Source organism: Fragaria vesca, linkage group LG3 (assembly GCF_000184155.1).
Source record: "Fragaria vesca subsp. vesca linkage group LG3, FraVesHawaii_1.0, whole genome shotgun sequence".
Lineage (NCBI taxonomy): Eukaryota > Viridiplantae > Streptophyta > Magnoliopsida > Rosales > Rosaceae > Fragaria > Fragaria vesca.
The window spans coordinates 10,215,698-10,232,238 of record NC_020493.1 but is presented as its reverse complement, the minus strand read 5'-3'; the positions used below and the strand labels follow the sequence as shown (position 1 = coordinate 10,232,238).

General features: G+C 37.1%; 1 protein-coding gene and 1 pseudogene across 2 annotated transcripts in view; both read right to left on the bottom strand.

Moving 5' to 3' along the window:
- Positions 1 to 16,541, bottom strand: part of LOC101292394 — a 1,325,780-nt pseudogene that overhangs the window by 661,029 nt on the left and 648,210 nt on the right. The window contains exon 124 of the transcript XR_184374.1: positions 12,997 to 13,265. The product of XR_184374.1 is annotated as an uncharacterized LOC101292394 (transcript). The remainder of the gene's footprint in view (positions 1 to 12,996; positions 13,266 to 16,541) is intronic.
- Positions 1,287 to 7,038, bottom strand: LOC101313777. Its single transcript, XM_004294034.1, has 7 exons — positions 6,528 to 7,038; positions 5,500 to 5,685; positions 4,726 to 4,907; positions 3,866 to 4,011; positions 3,469 to 3,745; positions 3,082 to 3,393; positions 1,287 to 2,885 (listed from the first exon to the last, which is right to left on the bottom strand). Exons 1-7 carry the CDS (start codon positions 6,916 to 6,918, stop codon positions 2,637 to 2,639), a joined length of 1,743 nt encoding a protein of 580 aa, XP_004294082.1. The 5' UTR covers positions 6,919 to 7,038; the 3' UTR covers positions 1,287 to 2,636.

The window sequence follows — 16,541 nt, the reverse complement described above, 5'->3', positions numbered from 1 at the left end:
AATTCCTTCCCAATAATAGCTCTAGAATGACTATTATGCCTAAGAAACCATTATTTAGAATTTTATGCGGTATATGAAAAGTTATCTAAAATTTGACCCTCTTGTAAAAAGTTTCTAGCTACGCCACTGCTAAACACACCACCAATCAAAAAGATCATGACATGTCATTTTTAAACAAAATACAATCATATCCTTCCATTTATTCTTCCCGGCGGGAACAGCCACAGCTATTTGCAGCAAGTACTTGGTGGCCAACGGGCATGAATAGACAGCTCAAGGTGGACTCTTGGCATATATGATTGATTTTTTGTGTAGATTCCAAGTCCGGTACAGGAAGTTCTTGTACATTTAAAGTGACATCACAATTTTGAGGGCTATAACGACAAAATAATGAACTATCTCTCGGCATTCATTTATTAATACAAGAGCTACAACAACAACCTTCATGCTAAAACAATTAATAAAACTGTATAAATACAAGGGGGAGGAACATTTTGCCCAGGAGAGTGAAATTTACACACATGTTACAATCCATGTTACACATAAGGGGAGAAACATTATGCATTCCCCACTTTACAATCCACACTCACTTTTCTTATATAGTTAAAGATTTCACAAAAAGACAACACACATGTGAATAAAGATAAAATCAAAATTACTATAAGATAAAAGAATGAGTGTGGATTTTAAATATGAGAGTGCCAACTTTGCCTAAACCTCATAATAATATAACAAGCACAATTTAGTAAATATTGCATCATTTGTTACTCGATTTACTTATATAATTTTGGTCCGTTATAGGAAGTTCTTGTGTATAGAGCATATTAAAAGTGACATTTTTTTTTTTGAATAAATGGCTGGTGCGGCTGCCCTCAAGCTATCATTAATGAAACCGTGGAATACAAGGGAGGGACATGAAACCTAAACTCCTGATTATAAAGACCCGAAATAATATCGAGAATCTCTACAACGTACATGTATTCAAACAAACACAAACTAACAAAGAGTATTACTCTAATGACGACACTATTTGTTTTTGTCACAGCGGTGACATAATGGAAAGATTAGTAGAGATGTACCATGATTACATATCTTAATGTATAATAATACAACTTTTCTAAAAGTGAAATTTTGAGGAGGCATAAAGGTATATGATCATGAAGTATCACTTGGCTTGTCATGTGGTGGTCTGGACTAAATATTTTTTTTTTAATACAAGAGCTAAAACAACAACTCTAACGCTATAGCCATATGATTAAATCGGGGGCATGGTTAACCTTTGTTCATTTTGCCGGGAATTCTCTTCTTGACATGGATGCCGAGGAGCGAGGGCAGCATTGAGGATGCTAGAAAGGTATTTGACCCGTTTGGTTGAGCGAGGCATTGTTTCTTGGACTACGATGCGTAAGGGATACGCCCAGCATGGGTTGGGAAGGAAACTGTGCAGCTCTTGAAGAAACGCTTAGGTTTGGAATTCAACCTGATTGTATATTTCCTGTGTTCTTACTGTCTGTAGCCACTCTCACCTCTTGAATGAAGGACAGTACTATTTTCACTTGATGAGGAAATAGTTCAAAATAGAACCACAAGTTTTCCGTTATGTTTACAATGGTTGATCTTCTTGGCCGAGCAGGTCTTCTTGATAGAGCTGACAAGTTCATAAGAGCCCACTGAACCCACAGCAGATGGATGGAGAGCCTTGCCAGGTGCTTGTAGGATGCACAACAACATTGACTTGCAAATTTCACAGTGAGAAGTTTGCACTTGCATTTGCGCTTCTAAACCCTAAACCCTCTTGGATTCACCATCCGGATCAAGAAGAACATCAAGGTTTGTGGTGATTGTCATTCAGCAATCTTTGTGAGCGACACCAATCGGTTCCATCATTTTCGTGATGGCTCTTGTTCATGTTGGGACTATTGGCAGCGCTAATTTATGCATAGTTAGCATCCTGTAGTTCACATGCTTGTGTCTTAAATACAAAGAGGGATTATATTCAAGGCTTCTGCATACATCTTAACTTCCATAAATCATTAGATGGTCACTGGTTCTTTCAGGATGCAGCTTCACGTACAAGGTAACGGCATATTACTGCCAGCAATGCTATGCCATAGAATGCCATAAAAAACTTGGCTACAGTCTCCTGCGATTCTCATGATTGGTGGACTAAGGAAATGTGATTGAGAACATTTGGTAACATTCTATTAATGAGATTAAGATTGGTGGACTAAAGAAATGTGATTGAAGACATTTGGCAACATTACATGTAACTGATATTAATGAAATTATGACCTCTTGCTTCAATCATCTCATTCTCGGTTACAACCTAAATCCTCCCGATCACAAAATAGCTGATGTTGTTAATTAAGGATCAATGAGGTCTGCAACCAAAAACTTTTCAGTACAACTCCGATCCCCAAAGGAGATCACAGAAGCCATAGACCAACATCAAATATCAAAATGAGCCTTTAACATATATTGAGAAAATTGGATACTCATGTATGACCCAGACCAGATACACATCTCACCAAGTTGCTAATGGAACTGAATGCCTACTCGCAATGGTAATATTATTAAAGACTAAATCATAAGAAACAAACAGAATGAAACCTATGAATCCATATGACGTCCGGAGTCTATGACCAGCCAAAAATATAATCCAGAACGTAAACCAGTACCAGGGAGAATGGGTAAAGTAGGTATGCGATGGAAGTTGTCCAAAGAGGGAAGGTGGTGCGTAAGCTGCCAAAAACACCCATCACAACACAAACGATAACAATGACAAGGACTTCAGCTGAGAAGTCCCATGTTAATCCCCTAACATAAACCAGGGCCAAAAATACCGATAGGCAGAGGACGTTATTCATGGTCACTGCACCATACAACTGCATAAGATACACAAGGAAAGGAGGTTATATTTTTTCATTCACTAGGTCAACCATTAATGTTAAAAATAAATAAAAAAAGCACACAAACAACCAGCAGAAAAGCGAATTGAACCATTTTCTTTTCTGCTTCTCTATGTAAATTTTATGGTTTCCATGCGATCATAGATAAAGAGAAGAGATAAGACATACAAACCTCAGAAAATGTTAGCGAGGCAGTCCTTCTCTTTTTACGACTGGCAAAGATTATCGCAGATACAGCCTCACTAGAATTAGTAGCCAGGGGTAGTGCTATGAATGAAATGAAGAAAGTTGGAATGCTTGTGGCATCTGAGAAATTATCAACAGCATCTACCAGGGGATCAGCAAATGCAGCCGCAATAAGAGTTCCGGCTAACAACATCAGCCCCGCTTTGATCGAGGTCCTCCTGGGATTATCAACACCCTCAACAACCTCATCACTTTGATCTTCATCCACCCCCACAAGATCATGCTCTTTCTTTGTTTGCTGTATATATATTTCCAAGTGGTGAGTTGCCTATAATCATAATAAAGTCCTAAAGTCTCAATAAGAAAATCTTACCTCATGGAAGTCACTCAAAAATTTCATAGTGTGAGAACCAGAGGTAGTTTTGGAGTCTCCTGCATGTTTTGCCTCATTAAGCCATTTTCGGACACCAGCAATGAACTCATCACGCGATATGTGAGAATCACGAGAAGTATCAAAATCTTTCATCACTTTATCTACAGCATCATCCTTATCCAGCTCTATTTCATCAAACCGGATTCCAACTATCAGTGCTCTCAACTCAGCTGGTGAAAGACGATCATCTCTGTCCACATCAATTGTATGAAATAACCTGACGTTCACAAAATCAGTACAGAAACCAGTTACAACAATCTCCAGGAATTAAAAAAGGCAGAAAAGTAAAGACATCGAGAATTACAGGAAAATTCTATAAAGTCTAAACAACACTAACTTTGTTACAACTTCTATATCGAGTTCACCATTATCGTCAAGTAGCCTTCCCAAAGCACGCATCTTTAGATGTTGTAGAAGTCCTGATATAACATGCTTGTGTTTTGCATAAGCAAAGCGTCTCCTCTGGATCCACGGCTGAAATACCTGATACCAACAACAAAATATATGAAAAATTGACATTAACTCAAATAAACAGAGAGTCTCAAGAAAATTTGGAACACATTACAGACTGAATAAGAACAGGTTCAGAACCAATTTGCATAAATGGCAACAATCAAGGCCAATTCCTATAAGAGATGAACCGAGAGAATGAAAAGGGGGTTCTGCTTCTCAGAATAAAAGGTTGTTGGAACATAATTTTCAGTGTTGACATTACTATCATTTGAACAAGTAACAACCTCAACAGATCTAATCACGTGCAAGATGTCAAGCTAAGCTATATAAAGTAAGCGTAGTAGGAGATAAGATCACATTCCATAGAATGGTTTTGAATCCATTCTATTGATATAGACAGAAATCATCCTGCTGTAGAACGAAATGTACATACACCTAACAAAGATATAGAACAACGAATACCCCCAATTTGGGCCCAAAAGAGTTCTCTCAACTGTATGTGATGTGACTGATGTCCAGTGACCTTTCTTTATGTTTTCTAAGACAAATACAAACAAACTAAAATAACAGCAAGAAGAATGATTAAAGTTGCTAGATATGCACCATTAACTAAATGAAGGAAATAGCCGTCTATAATCTAGGCGAAAGATTAGTTCAACAAACACGTCTTTGTAAGCCAGCAAATTGAAAACTAAAACACTTCTCAGACAAACAATACACGTTATTTCAATATATGACAGTTACCTGATACGTGCAGTATGATATCAATAGTGCAAGAGAGAAAATTAGTCCAATTAGCACTGCCCACTGTCTTGCTGCAGTGGAACTGAGGAGCTGCGGTAATTGAACAATAATAAATGGGATGACAGATACAGCCATTATTATTGCAGAATAGCTAGTCCAGATATCAGTACTAACACCAGAACCTGAAATTATGAAGAGATTTAATTAATTTATCCATACTAGATATTTCCCTTTTATTCTTGAGTGAGAAACACATTCATCTGAAAAGTCTAGGTCAGGTTGGCATATAGCGTGAACCCGTACACTAAATCTACTACAAATGCGATCACTTATTTAGTAATGTGCAAAAGTTACTGCATCAAAAGCATCACTGACTGCATGTAGGCATAAGGTAAATACTGTTTACTTAATTTATTGCTGTAGTCAAGATCCTTTTGAAACACATAATAAACCCCAGGAAATGTAAGTTTTTTCAATTGCATATACAATTCCAGTTTGTTTGTTAAAATCATGAATTGTTGTGAAGCAGAGACTGGGAAGGTATATTAGGGCCCGGAGAAGGTTACAACTCTATCACAAGGACCGAGCAGAAAAGGATGCACCCTTGACATGAATTAAGCATAAGCCAAGAGTCACTGCATTTTCACAATTCATCTAGAAATCTGAGTACCTAAATAATTCCTCAGTGCAAAAAGTGCATATCATATCTAAGAATCCATTTATCGTAGATGGCTAGTAGGATCCAAACAACATGAGAAGAAGACATGGAAATACCTGTTAAGCTAAACCCTTTAGTATCTTTGTTATCTCTGGCAATACCATTCTCAATATCACACTTGCCAATAATAACACATGAACCCCATACTACAGTGATGAGCATTACAGTCGACCCAGCTAGCAAGCCCATTCCAACAGAAACCTGATCTTGAGCTGTTTCCGTACTCCCAGAGAGTCCCGATACTGAAAACAATACAATACAGCGTATCAAAAACAAATAGTAGCTACTTATTATTTGATCATCTAATTAACAAAAAAATGCGCACAAAAAAAAACACGAGTATCCACAAATTCCAACAGGGGCAGACAAGTCTGATGTGGAAGACTAAAGGTAGAAAGAGATCGATCAGATAATATAACGTCTCCCACTTTACACATACAAAACTAGGAATGAAGGAACCATCCTCATGTCCTCTTTATTCTGTTTCGCTTCTGTCTTCCTCCTTCACTTTTATTAAGCCAAACACAGTCCAATTCAATGAGATTCCAGAATGTATTCCGGCAAAAAGAGAAGTCCATTCATATGGGACAAGGATAAAGCAACCAGATCGAAATGACAAATCACAATTCACAAGTGGGTCTTTTCTTATTGTAATTCTTCATCTAAGGATTTCAGAAAGCGCACACTATATTATAAGATTTATATTCCTTCCCACTAAGGATTCACAGTATAAACTGTAAAGTGCACTATACCAAAAATCCCACTTATTAAAAAATAAAAATAAAAATAAACATTTCAAAACAGAGAGCTTGAAATACAGGAGTCGGAAAAGGTGACAGGGGTATGTAATTTTCTTCAGAAAATGTAATTAGCAAATACAATTCCTAACGTCCTTTCATGCGTCTACATGTCTATAACCCACTATAAACCGGACCCTATAACCCACTAGTAAAAAAACACCTTACAAAACCCAACTTGGACGGCTGTATAAGATTCAATACGAAAAATGTAATATCTGGCTGATATTATTTTCGTTTTTTGCGGACCAAACAAAATTGATAAAAGAAAAAGAAAAAGGACTGACCGAGAATGAGCATGGCGTCGGGAAGAGCGCCGAGAATGGGGAGGAACAAGCCTCCGATAATCCCGGGGCCGAGAATCTCGAGGAGAAGCTCGCTGCCGTGGGAGAGGTAGGTGGCGGCTGTGTACATGAGAGCGCCGTAGACGAGGATGAGGAAGAGGTTGCCGAGGACGGTGGTGGTGCAGGGCAAGAACCCGTAGGTCTCGTCGCAGGTGGACTCGGCCTTCAACAAGGAGGGGCGGTGGAGAGTGAGAAAGCTGCTGGAGGTGCCGGATCGGTGGACCCCATCGGAGAGCAGATCCAATCGAGGCTCGGGGAGGCTGAAGCGGCCGTGGGATTGGCCGCAGAGGATCAGGAAGGAGAAAAGGAGGAGGAGAGGGACGAGTTTGGACATGGCTGGCTGAAGGTGGTGGTTCAGCAGCAGAGGAGCATAGTGAGAGAGAGAAGGATTTGATCGTGTGAGGTGGCGACAGGGGAGAGAGATAAAGAGAGAGAGGAGTTCAGTGTGTGAGACGTGTCTGGGTGTTTGGGGTGGGGACGTTAAGACTTAAGACGTTTCAGTTAACCTTTTCCAATTATGTCTATTAATTTTCGGAAATTATTTGAATTTTTACATCGTTTTATTTTTACAAGGAAACATTCTATTTAGTCTTTCCTCATTCGTCTTCTTCTATTCTATGATTTCTATCCGGGAGATATTCTCCTATTTTCGTTCGCAGTAGTTACTGAATTACTGATTTGTTTTTATACTAGAAAATGTGATGATCAGTTCAAAATACGTATTAGGATTTTCTATTTCCGTCATTGTATTAGATAATCTTAAATTTGTATATTTAAGAAATTAAATTTTATAATTCACACTTCATTTTCCTTTTTTTAGTAACTTATTTTTTGTCTTTTTTACAAAAAAATTTATCATAAAAGGAAAGAGAAAGTGTAAATTATAAAACTGTGAGTGTCAATCATATTTTTGTTTCAATTGTTTCTGTCTATTGCCTATTGGTAGAAAACTGTCGCTCTTCTTTATTGTTAACTGATCATTTATTATTATTTATTTTTTATTTAATAAAAAATTAGCGTGACAATCCTCGAATCATTCACTAATATGATTATCGATCGAGTCTTAATTTGTGATAATAATGAGCATTTAGAAAGATGCCCTAACGCTCGGAAATGGAAGAGTCGGTCAGCTAATTAAAAATTTCTAAGAATCTCCCCTTATAGAGTGAAATTGAAGTAAAAAAGATCTCCTACATTTCTGTAACAGAAGAAAAATCGTCTCCATTTCCAAAAGCCGAGACGAGATTTGAGTGATCTGTACGTCCTTTTCTTAACAGCATTGGATCTGACATTTCCCATCTTGTCCCATTTCTCACATGATTCCACGTGGCATATGATTAAGCATGGGATCCTACACGCTCTCGTGCGTCGGCAATCAAGTTTGAGCTCACGCGGCTACAAGGCGGCCATTTCATTTGACTTTTCATTTTCTCTTTCGGGGGTTGGTTTGACTCTTACTTTAGTAACCGGCCTAATCTATGAAGGGGCTCCACTCAATCTAAAACCCATTCTCCTTCACCGTTTAGAAGAGATTGATGTGTTGAAAATTCATGTCACACTTTCTCCTTCTAACCACTAACAATAATTTAAAATTTAACTCTAATTAGTTTCGGCATGGTTACATAAAAGTTGATAGGTGTTAAAGTTCCACACCTAAGCTCTTATCAACTCAATTACATATGTTAGTTATAAAGCGAACAACTTTTAGCATACAAAGCTCGTAAGTTGTGGAAACAGTTTGTCGAATTTATAAAAAATAAAACGTAAAATTGCATGTCACCAAAATTTTCTAATACTATTTTCTAATACTATTATCTTTTTTTTTATATATACACAAATCGATGTACACACCAAATGATTATATGCAAAGACTAACGAAAGGAGCTAAGGAAGCAAAGAAATACCTATTCCATCGACATGAACACATACAAAGATCAAGGAAGTGGAGCAGAGAAATTCCTACACTATCGACAGGACCACAAGATTTTTGTAAGATATTTTTTCCATTAGTTGACAAGAAAAGCAAAGAATCATCATTATTTGAGGACTTTCTCCCACCACATCTTCTCATGTTCGATTATTAGTGACTGAAACTCTGCAAAAAAACAATAACCAACGACATACTGCATAAATATCTTTTCTTTACCTACAGGCCAATCCTGCATAACTTATGAACAAGCACATTACGTACATTGCTACCTGAAGAATTAAACAACAGTTGGTATATCAAGGAAGATATCAACTGTGGATATAAACGGTTGATTAGAATGTTGAACAGAAAAATCGACTGTCGAGGATATACTAGCGCAAAATCATCTGTAGTTACTCAAACTCAATACCTGGAATCATCTTTGCTTTGTCCATCATTCATCAAGGTAGAAGAAGATGATAAAATGCTCCTAGGCAGTTATATTTAAACAATACAATATAATACTATTAGATAGGAAACTTGGCAGTAAATATGAAGATATCACATTCTCTAACTACATCACCTGTACAGTTTGTATCTGGGTGAAAATGGATTTGGTCGGTAACTGTAGTACTAAAACTGAAAGACTGATAGCTTATAAATTTTAAAGGTACCGGTACAACGGTTAGCAATTAACTGTAAGTGTATGAAAAGGTACACAGGATTCAGACAAGGGAACTGTACTAAGATAAGTGGACCAGGTCAGAGGACCACTCCAATGCCAGTATAAGTGAGCTATTTGCTACTTGCCTGATCCAGCACAGAAGAGTCCCACAAACTAACCATCAAACGACTACAACCAGAAGAGTTACCTAACTATCCAAGAACTCCAACCAAAGAATCAGCTCTTATAAGAGGCATACCAAGTTCATCAAAATGCCTAGAACTAGTTCATCCCAACCAAGTCTTCGCTAAACAAGCAACTCTAGACCATTTCTTTAACAAACAAGGAAGTTTAGATCAAATGGACCAGAAGAAAAGGATTTTGAAATAACCAGTAAAGCTACAAAGTGGAACACATCACTCATGCTATTAAACAACATTTTCTTGACCCTGATCCTTTCAGCATGTAGACAAATTCACAATTTTCAATTTTTGTTATTTTTTATAGAGGATAATGTTTTGATTGGTCAAAACTCAATCCCATCCAGTGTAACATTATTAAATATCAGTAAAATGATATGTAGCCCACCTAATATGCCAATAAATATGAGCTGCTGTGTGAGCAGGCAATCTTGTTTATAACATTTTGTGATTTGATGACATTGTCTTTGTCAGGAATGCCAGATTATACAGTACGTGGAGGCATGGCCTCTCTACATCTATGTCGGTAGAGTTACGCAAACTTCGGAAATCTGTTGGTCAGCTGTGACCAACCAATCATCTTTCTCTCTTCTCTCTCCCTCTCTCTCTCTCTGGTTGGTCACAGATTTGTTGGTCAGCAAATCTGATTCCGCAAACTTCTCTTCAAGTTACTTCACTATGCTAAGCACCACGTATTAATGTATCACTAACACATCAGTCTTGGTTTTTAATATCGGACAAATGTTTCTTCTAAAACGAAAAGAACAAAATACACACATGTTTAACTTAAAGCGGAAACTTAAGAGACAAGAAATTGACAACTGAGTGCAGATTTCAAAATAACCTTAACTGCCAAGATATATGACAAAAATTGACTAAACCTAAGGTCTCCGATTAAACAAGAAAGAGAAAAATTTACAAATGGTAACCCAAGTAAGGCTCATTTATCATTTTAGTATACCAATTTTAAAAATTATAATATCAGCACCTCAACATCGAACATCAAGAACCTTTTAGTACCCTCTCTTCCTATCTCAAATAGTCAAATCCATGCCACAAAAATCCAGAAAGTATAAACAGTAACTTCAAATCAAAAGACTAATGAGCTACAAATTTGATTGAGTTGAATAATTTGAATCTGGGGCTGAAGTTGATGGAATTGTGGAGAACTTTCTTTCAACTGCATAGGTGAGGGGGAGGGTTGATATGCAGTTCAAGAAGTGCTTTAAGTTTCGGTGGTGGGACGTTTTTTTCATTTTGTGTGAGAGAGAGATCAATTATCCATTGAGGTCATCGTTACACCACTACTACTACAGACGATTGCCGTCCATAATACATATTACTACAACCTAAAGTCGCAATAGCTTGCTTTCCATCAAATATAGAAGGTTTTTTTTGTTTTTTTTTTTTTTGTAGTTGAACCACCAAAAATTTAGCTATAATAAATAATAAAAAACAAAAAACTGAGCTGAAATATTGAGAGACGAAAATATCCTTTGAGAAATGGACGTTTGACACCGTTATAGACGAGTATGTATTAAAATTGGTTTGAGTTTTAGTGTTGAGGTACATATGTGATAGTTTCTCAAAATGATAAATGGGTTGTTGGGGTACTATATGTAAAATTTACTCAACAAAAAAATGCTCCATCCCCCCCAACTACCATCACCAAAAAAAAAAGTAGCATTCCGTATCAGTTTCACCTTTGCTTTAACCTCTGTTAAGTTTACGAGCTTTAAACTCTCAGAACGAAAACAACAATATTACAGATTGATGGCCATTATAATCACTACCCCATAAACTGAACAACCTTAAATTGCCTAAACATATGTGCACAGATGAGGAGAAAAAAATGGTCACTGTTGTAAATTAACGTTGAAAAAAGTATTTTCTCAAATTAGCAGAAATTTAGTGCTTCAGAGTTCAGAGAGTAGAGATCATGAGAAATGTAGGGCAACTAAGGAGTAACCAAACAGACAAACACAAAATATAAAATTTGGGAAGCTAGGTGTATTATGGGTTCAATCACTTCAAATCTTCAATGCATGCTTGCCTACATGTATATAGGGTAAGATTTCAAATTTAAAAATAAAAATAATAAAAAAGCTGAAAGTTCTGTGCATGATTAAACATTAAGTCACAACTCACCAGAGTTCTTTTACTATCAAAGCAAATTAAAATAAGCTAAAAATTTGAAATCCTATTAATCGTCTTAGGAAGGAATTGTAGCCCAAAAATTGATTTGCACACCATCCATTTACAAATATATTGAATGTTGTTGGAAGGTTGCTAAAAGATGTTGATTGATGAGTGACTGCATGTGTTGGATGGCCGGCATTTATCATGAAGAAAAGTACATTGACGATAAGCAGATTGCAGAAATGACAGTGATGATTGGCTTTCACTAAGCAAAAGAGATTTTGTAGGGAAGAATTCATCTGTTGATAGAGGTAATGTATAGAAATTCCTAGAGGGGCAAACTTCAGGTACACTTACCAAAATTTTCCCGAATTTATATGTTGTTTACTTCCGTGATCTTTCAGTTTCTTTTTTTTGGTCATGAAACATATTTATAAATGCCCAAAGGCAAATGGAGGCCCAAACAAAACCATGAGTAGACCCATAAACAAGTCACCCAAAGTCAGATTTATAAAGAATCAAGACAAGAAAAAGACATTAAACTACACAAAATAAAGCCTACAACATAAAAGCCCAAGTAGCCCAATACATCCAAACCCTAAAAAAACTTTTTCTTCAACTGTAACTCGCAGCCGCCATGGAGGACTCGTCGCCAGAGCTCTGACGGAAGTCGAGAGCATGGATAGAGAACCAAAGTGGTCTGCAGAGGTGAGGATACGGCCGAAGCCGCCATACATTCTCCACTTGACCAATTATGAGAAGATCTCGTATAGAGGAACACCCACAACCAAACCAAAAAAGATCTCAGCCAAATGAACTCAAATCTGTAGAGGTGGTTGCAGAAGAAAACAAAATCCTCCATGACATGGCAAGGTAGAATAGAAGAAGGAGCTTTGTTAGTGGTTTGGAGATCTTGGAGAACAAGGGAAGACAGAAGCTTGCAACTCATCTTGAGCACAGATCTGTAAGTATATCTTAAGAGTTTTAGATGTAAGAGATAAACAGATTTGATCCAAAATTAGAGGTAAAATGAAGAGAAAATCACCACATGGGAGAGGGAGATCTGAGAAGAAGAAAGAAGGCTGGAAAAGGAGAGAGAAGCTAACGAAACAGTGTTTTTCTCTACATTTTTAGAGTGATTGTTATTAGCTCTCGTGATCAGTTCAGGTACAGTTTTCTACTGCCCACTAAGCTATTTTCCTAGAGCTTAAAGCTTGAAGTTGATAGAGGTTCTATAATAGCAGTCAAGGACAGTAGTCCATGCTTATGACTTGTGAGCTAATATTCCTTTTATCAATTTAACCATTCATGGTTAAGAGGAAAATCAGACAATGTGAGTAACAAATACTACATCAAACCAGTTCTGATAGATATTTCTAATTTAAATCGTTAGAATATGTACTAAATAGAAATCAAAGAAGAGAGTTTCAAACACTCACTCTGACATCTTTGGAGGCATGTGTCATTCCAGTTTGGTACTTGATGTTGGTTTACACAAACAGTCCGTGCACATGCATCAGCGCATGCATCAAGCTCAGAAACACCGCAGACTGTAACACAAGTATCAGGAATTGGGTCCTTTGAGAATGCACCAACTTTCTTCAGCATCCTCTTAGAAGTGCATACCCTCTCGCAGACAAAAATCTCATCAGAACTCTTCTCCCTTCCTCTAGCACTCTTTAATTTCTGTTGTTCATCACATCTTGTCTTCACTCCAAATGCGTATCCTGCAACCGCTGCAGGTATAGCAGCCAAAAGGGACCACCACACTTCCACCATCACCAAGTTAGAGGTCAATATCTTCTCAGCAGTCTATAAGACTATATCTGTTGTGAATTTGGTCAATATGTGTGTCAAAGAAACCCAAACAAGCACAGCAAACCAAGAGAAACAATCACAGAGAAAAGAACACAGATTTAAGAGCAAAAATTTTACCTACGTCCACTGGGCAGAAAACACTCTTCCACTATATTAATAATGGGTACATTAGACAGAATAAGAAAACAAGGACTCTCTCTTCTCTTCCTATCTCTCTCCTCTCTGCCCTCTCTCACCCTCTAACCGAGAATGGAATACACTTTGCTCTTTGTCTACAAAACCCCAAGAGCTGAACCCCTCTTAATGTAGCCATAAGGATATCAGATCTTTTCACCAAGTAGGAATCCTATTCCTATTAGTGGTAGACAGCAATGCCTCCTCCTTCTCTATATTACAGGTACCATCATCAATAAGGATTTAATTTCCTTATTAGAACACCATTCATCAGTAGGTGATAGCGACCGAAACCAGGCGTTTCAATTAAAAACCTTTTTGTGTTAATTGTAGTATATAGCAAATAAGGGTATCGTTACAAGCCGGGGATTGAGGGTACCTTTACAATTACGTTAATTACAAAACAAGAGAAAACAAAATATTATAGTACTAGAGATATGAGGTTTTGTGATTATAAACAAGAGAAAATAAAGAAACAAAATAAATCAGAAAACATCAAGATGGATGAGACGTTAGAGACTTGGAAATCCACCACCAAGTATGTTTCAAGACATGTTAACAACCAAAACTTCAATCATTAAGTCACAAATCGGTATCAATCAAGAATAAACCGTGAACGCACTGCTTAAGTCCTTATTACTTCCCTTCAATACTTAAGCAAGATGAACGCACCATTTCTAAGCCTTTAGAATAACCAATCAAGGTATAGACGCTATCCTATCAACAAATTATTCTAAGCATTAAGATCAATGAAAGTGATTGAACAAGTATGCAAAACTAGTGTGGAACGCCTACCTAGCATGCAATCCTTTTTATTTGATTTCACCTATTGTCCTATAGGTTTCACTACTTTGAAACAGACATTTTAACCGTTTAGGAGATTAATCAACCTATTTCTAGCCCCACTCACAAGTTCTTAATGTTCTATGTTGCGCATACATGAACATAAACAAGCAAGAGTTCTCCATAAACCAAAACCAAATAAACAATTTGAAAGACTCAATAATTTGAAACCAAGGTTCAAAACAATATCTAAAACATTCTTGGGGCTTCAAACCTTGCCCCTAACTAAGAGAATTCAGCCACACATGGCTGCAAAGACACACAAGGAGAATGAAAGATGACAAAGGAAAGATAAACCGTGGATGATGGAGAGATCAATGATGGCTTGGCGGTTTCCTTGTGCGAGTCTGCAACTATGGAGGTTTTGATGATGTGAGATCGCTGGCCTCCTCTCTAATCTTTTCGTCCTCTCTAATCTTCGTCCTCTCCTTTGCTGTGATTAGGGTTATAAAACCCTCAAAACTCGTCCATGGGCTTACCAATGTGGTCTGGGCCTCAAAATAGAAGTTTTGGTCCAAATCAGAAATTCGGGCAGACTGACCTTCGGCCACTCAAACGGTCATAACTTCTTCTCCAAAATAGGTATTGACGATCTGTAAAAAGTTCTGGAAAGTAGACTCTTGTAGCTTTCCATTGATATATGGCACATCTCCTAGATCATTGTGATTTAATCACAATCTTCTGTCGAAGTTGACTGACGATTTCTGACAGATTTTCTGATTTCTTTCCTTGCACAACATGAATTCTTTTTCCTTCAAGATTTCACCTCTTTCATCTCTTTTGGGCTCCTCGGCTTTATTTATGACCTAAAAACACAAACTTAGTTAATATGAATATTGTTAGGGGAATTACATAGCTAAATAGGGTCAGAAATACATTGTAAACGTAACACTTTGTGCTCCTATTAGTAGGAGACCAAAACCTACTGAGTAAACTTTCTCATACTCAAAAGACAAACATCTTAGGAAAAACACATGGGTTGGAAATCCAACAATAACAGCAAAGAAATACATAAAGCTTAGCTATTCATCGTGTCATCGTAAAATTATTAGGACATATCTGGTATGATGCATTCATAGGTCAAAGATTACAAAGTTGAGAATTTCAGGTCAAGCTGAGAAACTTCTTGAATCCGCCTAACAGATACAATATCACAAATTTCATTAGATGCAAACTTCTCTCACAATGGAGCAAGCAACACCAATGTGATCAGAAGTTTATGAACTCACCAAAGTTATGCAGCTAGATTTTTAACGTGATAAGGAAACCAAATAATTGTAACTGTTGAGATATATATCCCACATCGGGAATATGGGACCTTGCCTGTTGGTTAATAAGAGTTTGGGCCACTCCACCCATTGCCAATTGGTTTTGGATGTGAACCCCATACTACTTTATCAGTAACATTCAACATAACTGCCACCGCTAGAGTTAAAATATCATTACAGAGTTATGCAAGATATCAGAGGGATAAGACAATCACATTTGATATGGTTAAGACACATTAGGATGACAAACTAAATACAAACAAAAAGTCCCTTTCCCTAGTCTGGAAATGATCATCAGCAAAAGGGACCAATTTCTCCCATTACATCTCACAAACACAATTTAGTTTCTCTAAAATTTACCCACAAGAATTCTATCCATTTATCAACTCAACCACATAAGCTACATTGTCTACAACAATGACAATCACAATGAACATTTCCAACAAAAGTTGACAATTAAAGATCAATTAGCTTCCACAGTCACATCAAAAGAAACTAATCCGAAACTCACTCACCTAACCTTTTCTGGGATTTAAACCCAGAAGCCCAAAAGTTCAATGTTCTCAAAACAGAGATTGCAACTCAATCAACAACACCAATTAACAATTACCACACAAGAATATAAGAAACAACTACCTCATTGATAATCAACCTATAAAGTGAAGCAAGACTATACATTTAAAATGACTAAACAGTAAACATCAGATACCCAAATCTTAAACCCAATTTGTTTTCTTCTTTTTGTTTCTTTCTACATTTCTGTTAACAACCCAGGTGCTCTATTCTAGGGCTGGCATTGGTAGGTATACCGACTCTATTTACCAATACCATGTACCAACCAACTTAAGGTTGGTAGGCAAAATCTTGTACCAATACCAACCGTCAAAGTTGGTATACCAACTTAGTTGGTACGGTTGGTACTCGGTTGGTACGGTTGGTAGT

Coding starts and splice junctions, on each gene's coding strand:
- LOC101313777 (XM_004294034.1), bottom strand. CDS start 6,918: ATGTCCAAACTCGTCCCTCTCCTCCTCCTTTTCTCCTTCCTGATCCTC. Junction 4,012..4,725: donor TATCATACTGCACGTATCAG/GTAACTGTCATA, acceptor TGTTGGTATCAG/GTATTTCAGCCGTGGATCCA. Junction 2,886..3,081: donor CCTCGCTAACATTTTCTGAG/GTTTGTATGTCT, acceptor TATCTTATGCAG/TTGTATGGTGCAGTGACCAT.